The sequence below is a fragment of the Anabrus simplex genome, chromosome 3, assembly GCF_040414725.1.
Source record: "Anabrus simplex isolate iqAnaSimp1 chromosome 3, ASM4041472v1, whole genome shotgun sequence".
Lineage (NCBI taxonomy): Eukaryota > Metazoa > Arthropoda > Insecta > Orthoptera > Tettigoniidae > Anabrus > Anabrus simplex.
The window spans coordinates 294,664,249-294,682,609 of NC_090267.1; the positions used below are offsets into that span (position 1 = coordinate 294,664,249).

Here is an 18,361-nt window from a genome sequence, read left to right on the forward strand (position 1 = left end):
TTCATTGTTGGAGCTACTGTTAACACTAACTGTTGGTCTTGTGAGAGTGCATTTCAGTCATTTTGAGGACAATCCACCTGTACTTCAGTTAATTGGACCTAAAATTACTCATTGGGACTCATGTCCCTATGTACCTGAAAGGTAAGTAACTGTATCCTTTTTAAGATTTATCAATATACTAGCTGATGTACCCGTGCTTCGCTACGGAATTCTCAGAAAGACTGTTTTTGTGGTTTTCCCAACTGAAGTCGGCATAGGTCATTACAATGACGTCAGCCGGAAAGTTCCGATTAAAAGCAACTTTATCATATAAAATACTAGATCAAATGAGAAACCGCACATTTTCTCATTTTTAACAAACAGTAATACAGTGCCGATTTAACAGACCAAAGTTTCAATACTGGAATGACCAGGCCACAGTCAGCCACGAACACTCCTCTGCCATTATTCCATTAAATGTCCACACTGCTCATTCCAATGAGTGCCTCAGAGTAGGGATTGAATAGAAGGAAGGTTCTGATGAACCAGGTGTGTTACGTACTAGTAGTATAAGAAAATTTATGAACCAGAGGAATGGCATGCTAAAGAAGAGAGGGATCTTACTCCCCAGCTACTTCCTGCCAGTATTCAGGCAGACTGTTATACTCGGTATGCAGCAGTAATCCCATCTTTTGCAGATGAGTGGCAGCATAAGAGAGAAAGAATATCACAACAAACAATGGTCAATTTAATGTTATTGTTGATCAATTTCATGAGTTTTCTATATTGTAGGCCTTCACATTTAGTTTTCTTTGGACTCTATGATATTAGGGCATCTTATAAAATTATTTAGAGCGTAGACGGTAGTTCCTTATACTCCAACTTTACATACCAATTTTCATTAAATTTTGTTTAACAATTTTCTCGTGACTAAGCGCGGATATGGACATAGCAACAAAAATCCGAATTCAAGAATATCTCTGTTATTAGGTATAATGTATAAGACATAAATGATTAGAAATTTAATACTACATAACTATTTATCAATAGGACCACTGATAACATAAATATTTAAGAATTAAATTTTAGGCCTTCCCCTCAAGTACCGCTTAACTCAGCGTGAATTCAATTATTTATGGCCTAGATTGTAGCGACTAATTCCCCGACTTTACATACTGATTTTCATTAAATTCTCTTCACCTCTCGTGATGCGCGTACGTACGTACATACATACAGACTGACAGAAATTATGGAAAATTAAAAAGTACATTTCCTTGTTACTGTGGACACGGTCGATACAGAAACACCATTCTTTTAAAATTCTGAGCAATGTACAGACAAAACTCTTATTTTATATATGTAGATGTGTGTGATGCACATATGTACTGTATGCATGTATGCGTTCATACCTACACAAGGGATAGATCTGATGATAAACTCACAAGGCTGGTAATTTCTGCATTTTTTTTTTTAGTTTGTACTTACTACCTGAAGATTTATATCAACGTCTTCAAAACTATACAGAAGTGATGTATGAAATATTTTTTTACTGCTTTCCAGAAGATGTCCAGGCGCCGTGAGTTCCTTATAACGGGCGAAGAAGTAATTACGTTTTTGGAAGCCGAGGCCAGTGTTGATGAAGACCAACTGCTCCTAAGTGAAGACATTGAATCAGGACTGTGAAATATATATGGACAACTTCTTCAGTTCACCTAATATACAATTTATTCTTGCAGAAAATAATTGACAGCTTGTGGAATAGTGTGAACAAACAGAAAAAAAATATGCCGAAAAGCTTCCCAGAGGATGAAGTTATGGAGAGAGTGGATATTCACTTTCTGGCTAGAAATAGTATATCTTGCCTCAAGTGGATACACAATAAGTCAGTGTACCTAATGTCCAAGTTCGTATCACCACTTGAGGTAACTACTCTAAAAAGGCGCGTACACGATTTCCGTGTTCAGTTATCGTTCCCTGTCCTGTCATGGTTACTAATACTAAGTCTAACAAGTGTAGCCTATAGGTGGTTTAGATGTCGTGGATCAGAAAGAAGTAAGTTATGAAATTGACCACAAGGCAAAATTTAAATGTTATCTCCGACTTCTCTTTGATCTGATAAGACATTGGAGTGAATAATTCATGTGTAGTGTACCTCAAACTTTCCAAGGATATTGGCCAAAATTCAGAAATACCATAGGCCTCCCTGGAGTTTGGCCAATGTGTTCATCGGGGATTGATCTGTGATTATTTCAGCAGGAGAAGATCATTACGCCTTGAGGTAAACACCAGAAAGATGTGTAGAATACAAGTGCCTTTTAAAATACCAAAACACTACACGGCAACAGCCAAAAACAGGAAACGGTGTGTGAATTGCACAAGAAAGAAGCAAGAAAATCACACTAATAGTCTGCTCAATCTGCAATGTTCATCTTTGCTTTCTTGTGGGACGGAATTGCTTCCAAGAATACCACACCGAAATATTTATTCTTAAGATGTTTAGTGAATGATTTGTACAGAAACAGTGAATAATAAGTACAGTACATACCCTTGAATTACCAGTTTTCTTTTCCTGAAATCCCCCAATTTGTTACCTGTAACGTACATAGGAACATGTATGTCCCAATCATTTTTTGTGGAAACGGGAATGTTTCCTTCAAAACAAATTATTTCATAATTTAAGTTGGTCCCAAATAGACAAGTACATCATAAAATGCCATGAATGTCTGCAGCAGTTTCCTTGTGTACTTCAAAGGGTTAATATTGCAGTAACATTTTCATTTGTACAGAAAGACTGGGGGATATACTAGGAAGTCTGAGACATTAGGATTCTATACTGTATTGTTTGATAGGCTACAGTGACTAACATTGCAAGATAAAACTGTTTTTCTTTTTCTTTTCAGACTGTAGTTTAGTGTAAAATGGATGAGGAACAGGATGTAGATTCCAAAACTAATTCGCCTGGTGGTTTGGAGATTGATGAAGATGCTGACATGGATGAAGGTTCTGCTGGTGATGCAGAAGAAGACGATGATGAGGGAGATCCACTTCCTGACCAACAAGTGGTTGCCCTTTCATCTTCTCCAGGTATGATGTTTATCTTTGATATTACAGTGAAACCTTATTAGTGAATTCCTCATTAACACATTTAGCATACCGTATATTCAGAGTCCCAATTCTCATCATATTAAATCTATATAAAAATACCTCGCTTATTGTCATGAATTTTCGCTATTACCGCTTAGTACAATCGCATTTTTCCTAACCTTGAAAATGTTCTTTGTCATCCCTTGTGAAAGAAACGTGATTTCCAATTCGGGTAAGAGCTGTCCTCACAGTTGCGTGATTACGGAAAAAGGCCGCAAATTCCTGAACTTCACAGGATAAGTTGCATCTTCATGGAGCAAGCCGTTAGCCTCAGGATGTTCAGTTTTGCTTGCCGCTTAGCAGCGAGATTGCTGAATAACACAGTGAGCTGATTTGTGCTTGTATTTAACATATATCATAAAAAGAAAGAAAGGTTCCACCTAATCAGTAGCCTACTTATTTATTATCACATGTATGATGAAATATCACATGTATAATCGGACCGGTTTCGACTTCTTACAAGATCATCTTCAGCTACATTAGAATCCTATGTTTGCATTTTGTATTATGCCTCATTCCTAAAAGCTTTATGACATATTCCGAAATTTAACAACATTATGTTGATTACACTTTTGTTAAGAGTTCCATTGTTACAATATAGTTAAAATTATGACAAGTTAAATACTCTTATTACATAATATAATGAGGCATGTTATTTTAAAATATTTTACTTCATTTTACATTCAATGTTATTAGTGTTAAATAATTATGTGACAATTTATAAAAAACACTTTATTAAGTAGGCCACATGTCAGTACCAGTATCTGTAGTTATATAAATTATTATTATTATTATTATTATTATTATTATTATTATTATTATTATTATTATTAGGAGGAATGAAGATTGTAGTTTTATGTGACTGATGATCTCAGTATCTTAAGCCACGGGACCTCATTTTTATGTGAAATCCGAACCACCGGACGCGACTTTCACCTCAAAAATCACACATGTATTAATCGGGAGTCGAACCCAATCCGTCTCAATGGTTCTAAGCAGGTTGACCGCTGCGCCATCACACCTCTTCTTTATTATTACTTCCTGCGATATTAAATATACATTTTATCATTCAGTGATTGTATATGATGCGGAGTTTAAGATTTATTAGCCCCTCATGCAATGTTGCAATAGCACTGATTTGCGTGTGTAATCCCGCGATGCTGTCAAGTAAACACGCGACGATTGTCTTTAACTATATTACGCAGACATTATGCAACTTACACATTTGTGTGGTTCTTTTTTTTCAAAATGTACCTTCGTACTTCTTGCAAACAATATCTTGACATTACCAATGAAAGTTGCCACAATTCGCAGAATTTAGAAAAAAATGTAAAGGTATGTTAAATCAAAAGTCCGTTCCATGTGAACACCGATCGCTACTTTTAAAATTTAAAAAATTGCATGCATCAGGTTTACAACAATGAAATTTGTGGAGGTTGTTAAATATCATCTGGATATTATTATGCATAAATCTCAGTTTGTTTAGATGGTAAATTTCATATATATGTTAAAAAGAAATGTACAAATGGCCTGGAATTGGCCATGTCTAAGTCAGAGAATTTACAATATTATCGACGAGTGTGCATTAACTTAGTAGAAGTCGCTAAGTGTGTTCTAAAACATGGCTTCTCGTAGCAAACAAGTGCTTGATGAAAGCGATATTTTCAATATTTTATTTAATAGTTATCCTTCATGAGTGGTATGAATAAAACCTAAGTTCTTACTCAAAGTATATACTCATGAGTATGAGCACTTAATAGGAGTATTCTCAGCCCAAGTAGTATGTACTCCACTTGGTAAGAATAAGAAGGTTCTCCTTCGATGTAGTAGGTACTCAAGCTCACAGCCATGTGGATCATTTGAAACTGAGTAGGTACTCGTGGTGCGTAAGATTGTCATCATACATAACCTCAACTACTGAGATTCGATTTCAGTTCCGTCTGCATGAACATCAAGTTGTATTTTACTCATAGCAATGGCAAATATTCCGCCAATAACATTTTGCGAGAATATTCTCTTCTGTTCTTAAGATCTGACGCTCCAGAGTCCGTTTAAAACAAATTATAAGCAATGTACCGGTACCGTACTGTAGAAGGTAGAAACGTGTGTGTGATAACGTGACAGATAAATATACCGGTAATACGAAAATTAGAGTGTGATTAAAAAATGTAATTTTAAAGCATGTAGCCTATGGTACATAAACAGTTTCATAGTATTTCCTCATTAGCATAATATCCGAAGCTTTGAAATAATTTAAACCAAATTACAAGCCATATGTAGGCAGAATGTAGAAACGTGCACGATGACTCAAATTATAAATAACTCGAAAATTAGAGTGAAACAAATGTGTGGCTTTAACCACACATTCATGTTAATACTTTCAATACCAGTACTGGTACCTTCCTTCTTTGTAGGCTATACTCATCATAATTTTAGTAAATCTCGGAAGGAAATGTCTGAGGCTTTAGGATTAGGCCTAACTCAATCCACATTACAAGTAATGTGCAGGAGGAATGAAAGAATAAATAAGTTATATTTATTGTTATTAGTTTTACGTTGCACCGATACAATAAGTCTTACGGTGAACATGGGATAGGAAAGTGGCCTTAATCAAGGTACAGCCCAGGATTTGCCAAGTGAGAAAATAAGCCACAGAAAACCATCTTCTTCTTCTAAGATGCCAACAGTTGGGATCAAACCCCTATATCCTGAATCCAGGATTTAACTAATATGTGACCTAAACCGCGTAGCGAACTCGCTCGGTAGATAAATAGGCTCAATGTGAAAGTGAGTGTAAAAAATAAATTTGTATCTACAGGTTTATGTACTGAATGTTCCAAATGAAACATCTGCCTGTCATCTGGGTGATCATAAAAGTCCAGAAGGAAAACACATTTATTACCTTTCTTGTTTATGGACTCACCACCCTAATATGTAGGCCTAACATGAGTGCAGTCAAGAGTAGTCGTTGCTGCTGGATAAATTATATTTTCTGCCGCTCTGGTTTGGTAACTAATGAATACTTTATTAACGGTAATACCATTTTACATAACAGTAGAGAAGAATAAACAAAACACTCTAAAAAGAAAGTTCAATGGAGTATAAGTAGAAAAATATGTACAGATATATACACAGGTTATATTACAAGTAATCACAGGAAAGTAATAGTCAAATTTGGAGATTATGTAAGTGATTTCTCAATTTTGACAATGAGCAGCTACATATATCAATATCCAGTTTGTTTAGAGATCTTGACATTCGTTCAATTGGCCCATTGAATGCTTAGTTAGTTCTATGTCAATTTGTAGACAATGTATTCTTGAACCTTGTGCGTCTGTCTGGTACATGTACGTTAATTTTTGTAAGGAGTTGTGGACAATTCACCAAGGAATGAAGCAATTTAAAAATGAAGAGTGTATCCAATAATTCACGGCGTTGTGACAGGCTATGGATATTTAAGGACTGTTGTAAGGATGTATAATCAACATTATCATATGAGAATCCTGCTTTAAATGAATATAAACGAAGAAATTTATGTTGTACTGAATCTAATCTATGGATAGAGGTCTGATGAGAAGGGTTCCAAACAGGTGTACAGTATTCTAGTATAGGGCGTACCATAGACACATACAGCAATCGATAGGTAGCTAAGTTTGAAAATTCTCTAGAATATCTAGTAATGCAACCCAATCTTTGAAATGTTTTCTTACAAATATTTTCAATATGTTCATTAAACGATAGGTTATAACTGAATAAAACACCAAGGTCATTAACTTGTGAAACAGGAGTTAGAATGTTGTTATTACTAAATTTGTACTGAAGTGATATTTTCTTCTTGTTTTTAAAAAACGATATTATTTTACATTTCTCATGATTAAGTTTCAACCCATTTTGAATGCAATACTTTTCCAGATGATGTAAATCTTCTTGAAGTTTTAAACAATCAAGTGGACAATTAATTTGCATAAAAATTTTTGCATCGTCAGCAGACAAAAGCAATTCAGAATTCTTAAGTATATTTTTAATGTCGTTTATATAGAGAGTAAAAAGTAAGGGTGCAAGGTGAGACCCTTGAGGAACTCCACTGGTAACAATAATAGGTGCAGAAAAATGATTCTTTATTTTAACAATCTGCAGGCGATTTTTAAGATACGATTCAAACCATGAGAGGAGAGGCCCATTAATTCTGTAGCCTGTTAATTTTGCAGCAAGATATCGTGGTCAACAGTGTCAAAAGCTTTTGAGAAGTCTGTATAAATGCAGTCCACTTGGGAGTGGTTCTCTATTGCATCCAAGAGGAACTGATAGAATAAAAGAAGATTGGTACAGGTTGACCGTCCTGAAAAGAATCCATGTTGCTCATCAGTGATGTTTTTAAAGAGAGGTGTGATTTTGTCAAGAATTATTGAGTCAAAAATTTTGGAAATATGAGAAGAATTTGTAACTGGTCTATATTGTTTTATGTCAGTTTCATCACCATTTTTGAAAACTGGACTAACAAATCCTTTCTTCCATTCCACTGGAAAAACGCCTTGGTTTAAACAGATGAACTCATGAACAGATAAAAGAGTGCTTCACATAAAATAAATGAGCAGTACTTGAGCAGGTACGTTGAAACATCATCAGGTCCGACAGTTTTCTTTAATTCCAGAGATATCAGTTTGTTGTAAATTTCTGCCTTACTAATGTTTATAACTGATAGATTGATAGAGAAAGGATAATCATATGACATACTACTACTATTCTGATAAGAAGAATAAACGGATGAAAAGTGGTTAGCAAAAAGACTGACAATATTTTCTCCAGTATTGGCTGTAACTTCATTAAGATGCATTGTTGAAGGAATATTATTACATGACCTTTTAGAACTTAGATATTGCCAGAATTTCTGTGGATTGGAAGTAATACTTCGTTCACAGTTGGAGACATACATTGTATAGCAAGATTTAGATTCAGACTTGCATTCATTTCTTAATTTCAAGAAATGCTGATAATCACTATTGAGACCTGATATTTTGTATCGCTTGTGTGCTTTCTTCTTTTCAATAATGAGGGACTTCAATTTATGATTAAACCACTTTGGGAATTTGGGAGTCTTAAAATTCCGTATAGGGATGTGAAGTTCCATGCCATAATGTAGTACTGAATAGAAGATTTCTACTGCTTTATCAATTGACACATTTTGAAACATCTCCTCCCAGCTGAACTGTGACAGATAATAATTTAGTCCATTATAGTGACCATTTAAAAAGTCAAAATAAAAACTATCAGCAGGCAAGGAATTGTATAGCTCATTTATAGGTAAGGAAATCTCTAATGCTGGGTGTTGTCTATCGAGGGGGACAATGCTTTCATTACTAGATTTTACTTCAATGGAACTGGAGTTACTGAAAACAAAACCAAGAAAGTGATTTAGAAAATTTAGAAAATTTGGGATAGCATTAAAATGATTTAAACAGAGATAAGAAAAAGTGTCTATAACTATACTGGACTGCATAGTGTGGTTACCTACTGACATAAGGCCAGAAGATGTTTCTCCATTTACTATCCAATTAAGATGTGGTAGATTGTAGTCACCAACAATGAGCAATAAATGGTTGTCAAGATTTGACATAATTTTTTCAACAGCACTGCAATGTTCGAAATATTTTTGGACAGGAGACTTGGGTGGAATGTATACAGCACCAATGATTAATTTTGTGGTGTTAAAAGTCAGGGCCACAAACAACTGTTCATCACCTTCCAAGACACTATCGTCACATAAAAATGTATGAATAAAATTTCATATTTCCATTTTCATTATTGTTATTACTATTATTGAACAGTTACTATTATTATTGAACAGTTATATATATCATTTTCATTATTGTTTTGTAATTTCAATGCACAATGTACGTTATCAAAATAGTGTATATATAACAGTATTTCAGGAAACTACTTGCTTAGTAATCCGTCAGACCAGTTTCATTCACAAAACAAGTGATTTCTGACGTGAAACAAACGTTTTTCAAAATTAGATGCTCAAATAAGCACAAAGAAAAAAGAATCATGTAAATATCTCCCATAGGTACAGAGATATAATTTTTAAAGAATCCTTAAAAGTGCCCAGTCCAGAACGCTTGTTAACCGGAATGGGTTAATGCACAGTATGTTTTGTTTGCTGTCTCTGAAAATCGTAAAACTAGTTAGTGGAACATAAAATCAATTATATTATTATTTGTTAGGTACGTTGACAAGTAAAACAGTCATTAAGATTGGATTGTTTTTGATGTTTTAAACCTACTTCTCTCCAAAAATTACCTATATTGACTTGAATTACGAGCTATTAAACCGTCACTTTTTTAATGATCTCGCGTGCTACATTGATAGCAACAATCATGAATATTTCGACGGTCCTAAGTAGTAACATTGTAACTCACGTTTTTTGATTTTGATTTAAGTCAACGACTGAACTAACATTGAAATTGTTTATCATTTGAACCATAAAAAATTGTATGTTTGCAGTTGAAGAAAAGAAGTTATTCCAAAAAAATATTAATATTGTAACAATAACTAGATTTCAAAAAGTATTAATATTGTAACAGTAACTAGATCCCCTGTTACAGATATTAAAATTGTATCTTGTGTTACAATTATACTACTCGGAGCTTTTCATTGTTGTGTAACATTTTCGAATTTACATTGCTACAACATAATAATCGTGCTTCTCTTGTTTTGGCACCATTTCACGGGTGATGGTATGATAATTAGTACTAAAGGAGCCTGCATTGCTTCTTCATAGTTACGTTATTTCTAAGCTTACTGTAAGTGAAAGTATGAGGGATTTTTGTTCCTGCACAAGGGAAATGGTGCAAATGACACTCAATATCATCTAAAACAAAGAAATAATTTGTTTAGGTATGTGTTCTGGTATAATAATAGTAATATTAAATAAAACATTTTTATTCTTTAACTTTTAATTATGGAAAATAATATTTGACTGAATTACTTACCGATCCATTGCTTGTGTATTTTATTTGCAGTCATTACTTGGTATCATTAACCCGTTTCCCATTATGGACGATAAATTGTTGTTCAGCAGGAAATGGACGTTATGGACATAGATTTATTGCAAATTATTTTGATCAAACGTGCATTGTATTTTATTGAATGTTTTGGAAAAGTAATTTTCTTGAAACACTGTTTGTTTCTTACCGTTACATGTTGAGTTAAGTATGAAGCCTTGAAACAGGAGTTGAAGCTCAAGGGCATGTTTCCGCAGGCTGTGCATATTGTTCTTACACCTATTTTCTGACACAGCACAAATCACCGGCTACCATATTTGTTCCTATCTGTGGATAGAATCATGGAGATGAAATATCTCTATTTTACAAGGGCGTAGGCAGGGGGGGGAGGTTACTGGGGGTTAGAACCCCTCCCCCACCCCATGGAATCTTTACAAAATAAAATAAACAGAAACCTACAATAAACAAGTGGAAGTCAACTCAAAGTGTTGGCTCTATTGAATATTCACAGAAACAATATTGTAAAACCAACAGATATCTTGAATCTATTTTTAGAAACCTCGTAAGGTGGATTTTAGATTGTAATCTACAAAGACAAACCACTTGGCATTTAAAAGTACTTGGTTTTGGTTTCAAAAAATTGTAATGTGTTCGTGGAACACAGAATAGAACTGCTGGTCTTGTTTCAATCTATTGGAAACAAATGCACTATCGTAGTTGAGAATATATATATTGATTGAAAGTTTATACACTGATATGAAACACATGGCAAATTAATGACTATTATAACCACACAACCACATAAAACGTTGGTAATCAGCTGAAATTATACATTGGCTTGAGATTCATAACTATAATATGCTTAGTAGTTAAGAAAGATCTTGGGTCTAATTTAGAATTATTACCGTGTGTTTGTGGAACATGGAATTCGATTGTCAGCTCTGATTCAACCAACTTGATATATGACATTGTTGAAATGAAAATATGTTTGACCATGAAAACATTTAGAACTTGCTGGTTTTAGTTTACATAATCTTGCAGTGTTTTAGGATAGATGGAATAAACTTATTAGTAGATTTAAGTTGGTTGAAGAGCTGGGGGAACATCCTTCATTATGGAACACTTGCTAATGCATTTGTAACTGTCGTCTACTATTGTTGATGTAGAATGGTGATGGTATGGCCTTGACTATTGGAAACACCTTCAGTGCACGTTTTTTTCAGATAGAAACAGGACTGTCAAGTCCAAGAACGCTCTTAGGCGGGAGCCAAGGTTTCAAATCATTATTAGTGTTTGTGTCATGTTTGTACATATTTTCAACCAGTGCATGTGCCTCCAATGTTCTGTGTTCCATCAACACAAGACAGTTTAAGCCAGAACTAAGAACTTTTTAAGTTCCAAGTGCTGCTTACCATGTGTACTTTACATTTCAAAGTAATGTCTAGCAACCCATTGATGTGTTTCCATGCAATCGCCTATAGATACATAATTTTTTATGATGATGATTGTTATCAGATTCCCCTTGATTTGATTTTCAACAAGAACTGATGATGTCTCCAAGGGAGTTGAAACCGGTCTTCTTATAATTTAATATATTTTACAATGTGTTGAATGATGGAACATCTCTCAAACTCTTTTTTATTAGCAGTTGTTAACTCGTTAGAAATAAGGGCTGAAATAAACAATTGCTTAATTTTAATGCTATATGTTGAAATTAAGTAAGAATGTGATAGATCTCAAGATATGGCAGAGTGCATCACCGATTTCATGGGATAGTTTATATTTTTTTGCGTATGGTTAAATTTCGGAAAGGCTGTTCCATGTAAATATATAGTGAGACTGTTATCATTTCTCTACTGGCGCTTGAAATATCTTTTCATGATACATATGCAGTTAGGTGACTATTTGAATAAGAAAACTGAAATGTTTGCAACAGAAGCCTCTGGAGTGATATTACAATTTTTAAGAATGAAATTGAATGTTGAACAGGTTTAATCATTCTCTGATGTGTTGACTGCAATGTCCTACATATCCAGCGAGTTACATTGCGCAAAGGGGAGAAGTTTTAATATAAGATGTAATGAGCATATCGGTGTAATATACATAATACATAGCTTCTTGGCTATGGGGCAACACATGAAGAATTCCAGTTACAACATTTCTGATATCAGTCAAGATTTATAAATATCGAAAAAAGATACATAAGGGGTCCCTACTCAATTTTACCGAAGATTTTTTCATATTTTTGGACTGAAAAAAACAATTCTAATCACACTTTAAATGAACCACTAGGTAAAAAGTTGATACCTTATACGAAAAGGTTTACCCTTTCGTCTAAAGACATATCAAAAAAATATTGATCTTCATCGTAATTAGCTACTTTCCAACTTGCTAACCCCTCGAGCCTTCCCTCCATGTGCAAACAAAGCCCCTCCTTCTGCTCCTGCACCTCCACCAGACACACCAAGATACAAGCTCCGCACCAAAACAAGCCAGCAGAGCACAGCTAACACTTCCATTGGTAGGACAGCATGGGCAGGGAAGGGAGTAAGTACGGTCAAATAGCTTCTACACTTGGTGCTAAGATATTTTATAAAGGCTCACTTTCATTCTTCTCCTTTCTTTACTGACATTCACATATTTTCATTACCACCAGTTGTACGATAGACATTTTACTTCACAAGTTTACTGGTTCTCTGCACATATCATATTTACAAGCAATATTCGCCCTAAAGGATGTTCCCGTCCAAAACACCAGTATATTGATAAGTTTAGACAGATCTATCTAAACAAGGCCCATTTTACATAAGTTCAATATAAACTATATAAGACTGATATATCCACATTTCACAGAAGTGTTAGATTCTACAGGAAAGGATTCCAATCATATTGCAGCGTAACTTTCTTTAAATTTTGTAACATTGGTTACTTTCAATGCGAGTTTTAAACAAGGGACACTTTTATAACTGTAAAAGAAAACTGGACACTGAGGAAGAATTTTCCAGAACACTTGACTTTTGACATTACCAAACATTTAATGTTTTATTTGTAATTTTTTATCTGTATGTATGCATGTACTATGGAACACAATCAGCCAGATGAACTAGAGAATAGAAATTTGGCAAAATTATAGCTCAGCAAGAAGAGATCTACAACATTGGTTTTAGCCCGTAACTGACGGAAAATTTCAAAGATGTTAAATTTTTCACATTTTACTCCTGAAAACCATCGAAATATGACGGTGCAGACCTTCATTTCAAGGTATTTCGTGGCTAAATGGTAAATCGTATCACAAAACGGATGGCACAATGTTGGTTCAATTTGGAGTGATTTACAACTTTGGTCTTATGACTTTTTGTCGTATCTTTCGCTTATACGTTAGATTTGGCTGTATTTCTCACTTATACGTTAATTTTGTGCTTTTTACAGGTATATATAATAGTTTGACACTTATAGTAAAGAAAGAATCGTCAAATCCGGCACAAACATTGGCCTACATGGCGGCCATATGTGAACCACATTCTATGTTTCTAGCTGTCACCTGAGTATCCAGAAAGTAATGCAGTGTGTGAAAACTTTACCCATGTTTCATCCTATTCAACGTTTCTAACTCAAACTAACTCAAATAGAGGATATAGGAGAAAATGTCATAGGATCTACCCTGTGGATCGCCAAAAGAGGTTTCTTATGGTGCAATCCGTTTGTCAATATGACTTATTTTTAAGCAGCCGTTAATCTGTAAATGAATGCCTGCAATAATATTATTATTATTATTTTTTTTTACAAGTTGCTTTATGTCCCGCCGACACAGATAGGTCGTATGGCGACGACAGGACAGGAATGTGCTAGGAGTGGGAGGGAAGTGGCTGTGGCTTTAAGTAAGGTACAGCCCAAGCATTTGCCTGATGTGAAAATGGAAAACCGTACATTATTCTAATAAAATACATAATTTAGAATAGTGGCATTCTTGTTTAATTTTAGTAGTGCTTTATTCTCCACAGTTGCTATTAAACAGGTTCATCAACAGCAGATGATGACCTATTTACAGGTCGAAACCGCTACTGTCTTTTAATGTAAATATTCTAGGCACTTTGTCAATAAAGTATTGATTTGGTGGACAATTCATCATCAATATGGACATGAAGCTGATAGATTATAGTATCTTCCGGGCTGCTGAAAGTGGGGTTCGAACCCACTGTCTCCCGAACACTGGACACTGGCCGCACTTAAGCAGTTGCAGCTATCTAGCTCGGTAAATTTGTGCAATATTTTAAACGTGCCTATACTTTCCTATATCGATCTATATTTATTGAAGTCGATTTGTAGTGATCTAGAAAGGGTGGGTCTGTCATTATTATTAATACTTTATAACTTGATAGTGAATGTCAACAGGAGGGCATCTGCTATTGTAATCAATACTTTCCACATCTACTTTGACTGGCAATGGAATGCTGTCCTTCTCCAACTCCTGTGTAACTGGCATTAGTAAGGAGGGCCTATCATTGTAATAAATAATTCCCTTCTCGATTTGACTGGCAGAAGGCAAGGGAGCATGCATAAAAAACTCCTCTACCCGATTGTGTCTGGCAGTAGGCAAGGGTGCATGCCATTATAACCAAATTTACCCATCTAAAATGTGACTGGCGTTAGGCAAAGCGGACTGCTATTATAATCGACGCTCACCAACTCGAGTGTGACTGGCATTAGCATACCTGCCAATCGATCCATCTTTTCCGTAAAATATACATATTTTGAGTATGTTTTACGGTTGTACGGATGAACGACGTTATTGTACAGATTTTGAATATCCGTGCTTATTTTCGCTTTCTGCGGTCATATTGGATTTACTTTCGATAGTAGCTGGTAATACGAGATGCAGTGTTTGAAATTCGACCGGTATATGTATCGATTATCACTGTGCTTTTGTCACCTGTACGACCTCAACTGCTACTTCATTCACTGAGAAGTTTCCAAACAAGTAGCAGGCTGTGATTTTTAAGAAAAGAAATCTGTGAAAAGTAGCATGCTGTGAATTTATAACAACTTTAGTAACTGCATCATGCTTCATAGGAGCTGAAAGGCTTTGTTTTTGTGTGGTTGTGAGTAACATTGGCAGTAGTTTTGAAACTCATGGAATTGTGTGACAAATGTGTAAGCGATTTAGTATTTTTAGTGGTGTTCGTAATGAGTTCAACTAAGAAACGATATTATCATTCTTTTAGGGAGCCATATTCTGCTGAATTTCTTTATTTTATTCAATCACGGAAAGGTGAAACATTTGCATTCTCTTCCACGTGCTCGTGTGATATAAACGTTTCTCACGGAGGAAGAACAGAATTAGTAAATCACATTAAATCACATTAAATCTGTTAAACACATCTCCAATATAAAATTTAAGGATGACAGTCAGAAAATTCATTCATTTTTACCTCTTCTGGAGCTGACCTTGATATAGTAAGAGCGGAATGCTTGTTCACTTCATTTTTAATTGAACATAATATCTCCTTAGCTGCTGCCGATCATGCTGGTGTTCTGTTTAGGAAAATGTTTCTAGGTTCAGAAATTCCAAAAAAATATGACTCTGGTCGAACGAAAACCACATACATTTTGAAAGAAATGGCTACGGACTCGAGAAGTGAACTCGTTGGTTACATGCAACGTAAACCATTTTCTTTGGCTATGGATAGGGCAATTTGTTCGCTTCCTACCTCCATAACCGACTACAGTGTGTTGTCTTGAATGATAAGAGAACGGAGTGGAAGTACAAAGTTAATGGTGTGCCACAAGGTTCTATACTCGGCCCCCTGTTATTTATTTTATAATTGAATGACATCTCTTCTAAGTTGAAAAACTGCAACTACCATCTCTATGCCGACAACCTTCAAATTTACTGCCACACAAAAGTGAATGACATAAATACAGCTATTAAAAATATGAACCGAAACTTAGAACAGATCAGCTGTTATGCAGCTGAGAATTCTCTCTCCATCAACCCAACAAAAACACAAGCTATTGTACTAGGGCAGAGAAAACTGCTTGCCCATTTACACAGTCTACAAATTCCAGTCATTCAACTAAATGGCATTGCTATCCCATTGTGTAAATCAGTAAAAAGCCTTGGAGTCACTAAAAATAAAACTTTAAACTGGGATGAGCATGTCACTAACGTATGCAGGAAAGTTCATTCATCACTTCATCCCCTTCAGATTCACTAGACTGTATTACCTCTCAACTTAAAAATAAAACTGGTTCAAACATTGATACTTCCAATTTTTTAACTATTGTGATGTTGTGTTGCTGGATGCTACCAGTGAACAAAATAGGAAATTGCAGAGAGCTTTAAACTCCTGCATTAGATTTATTTTTTCATTGAATTTTGCCTTGCATGTATCCCTTTTTTATGCACAACTTTCTTGGTTGGCAGCAGAGATCACTATGTATCAACCCTTATCTATCGACTCTTGACTGAAAATATACCTGAATATCTCTCCAGTAACTTCCGTTTTCTATCTTCCTTTCATGACCGTGACACGCGATCTGGGTCAACAATTGCAATCCTCCACATCATACATCTGCCTTCAGTAATTCTTTCCTTGTGTTGGGCACTAGGATATGGAGTGCTTTACCCCCTGAAATTAGAAAGTGTTCCTCATTAATTACCTGCAGAAGACAGTCTAAAGATTTCCTCTTGAATACGTAGGCTATATCATGTAGTTATGTGTGAATGTCTTGAGTAAATAGTTCCCAAAAGTTTACATAAAATGCTGTTATATTATATGAATTCCAAAGAGTAGTTAATATTGAATTTATTTTTCTCATTTTAGACTTAGGATGTAATCTTTTAGTTTTAGTCTATATTAAGTTATATTATTATATTATATACAGTGTGTCAAGTTTGAATATTAAGTTTGTATGCAGTATTAAGCCGCATAATGTGGTTAAGTGTAAGAGAGGGCTAAGAGCCCTAACTTCGCCACAAATAAAGACATCAAAATAAATAATACCCTATTGTCGAAACCTGTTTTGTGGCAAAGCAGAAAAAGATAGCTCAGTGTTGTCTGTCCCAGTCTTGGTGGGTGATTCAACAGGACATAATTTTGGTAATTTCACAGTTGGAGTGTTACAAAATACCAATTCAAAATTGTGTAGCGTTCACTTCCGACAACGCTTCAGTCATGATTGGAAAGAAGAATGGAGTTGCTGCTGTTTTAAGGGAAGCACAGTCATCTGTCTTCGGAATGGGTTGCTCATGCCATGTGATTAACTTGGCTGCTGAGAAAGGTGCAAGCCGTTTGCCTGTTAAAGTTGATGAACTATTAGTCGACATCTTCTATTATTTAGAAAAGAGCTGTAAGAGGAAGGAATGCCTTAAGAATTTCCGAGAACTTCACAACAAGGACACGAAGAAGATAATGAAACACGTATGCGCAAGATGGCTATCGTTACGAAGGTGTCTGCTGAGGCTGTTAGAGCAGTGGGATCCACTACTTGGTTTCTTTTAAAGATGAGGTGCTTGTTAATGCTCACTGTGCATCAACTACTAGCTTAACATCATTTACGATCCCAAAATCCGAGCCTGGTAGTTCCAAAGACCACGAAAAGAGGAAAGCTACTGAATCATCAGAATTGGTTGCTCTCAAAAGATTTGCATGTGTCTCAGAATCTGACACTCCTGTGCTAAAAATTAAGGACATTATTCAAAAATGTTAAGAAATTTTTTTAATGGTTCTGACTCTTAACATACCGCAATGCTGCGTGTGAACGTGTGTTCGGCTTGGTGAAAGAGAACCAAAATAAGTTTAGGTCTTCAATGTCAAATGAAATTGTGGATTCTATTTCTGTTTTGAAAAGCAGAAGTACTGGTCTATGTTACTTGAGTAGTTTTCCTCCAGAATTTCTGAAGAAGGCAATGACAGCAACTCGTCTTCATCTGTGCTCTCCAACCTGTGATGGATTTTGTAAACAAGTGTACATGTTTAGTTTAATTTTGAATATAGCCTCCGTGGCTCAGGCGGCAGCACACCGGCCTATCACCACTGGGTTCCATAGTTCAAATCCCAGTCACTCCACGTGAGATCTGTTCTGGATAAAGCGGAGGCGGGACAGGTTTTTCTCCGGTTTTCCTTGTCATATTTCATTCCAGCAACACTCTCCAATGTCATTTCATTTCACCTGTCATTCATTATCATTGCCCCAGAGGAGTGCGACAGGCTTCGGCAACCCGCACAATTCCT

The 18,361-nt window shown here is 35.4% G+C and overlaps 1 protein-coding gene across 1 annotated transcript in view; it reads left to right on the forward strand.

Moving 5' to 3' along the window:
* LOC136866781 (histone-lysine N-methyltransferase 2C-like) overlaps positions 1 to 18,361 on the forward strand; it is an 811,555-nt gene that overhangs the window by 13,189 nt on the left and 780,005 nt on the right. The window contains 1 exon segment of the mRNA XM_067143888.2: positions 2,880 to 3,063. Coding sequence (XP_066999989.2) covers positions 2,898 to 3,063 — 166 coding nt within the window. The 5' untranslated portion in view covers positions 2,880 to 2,897.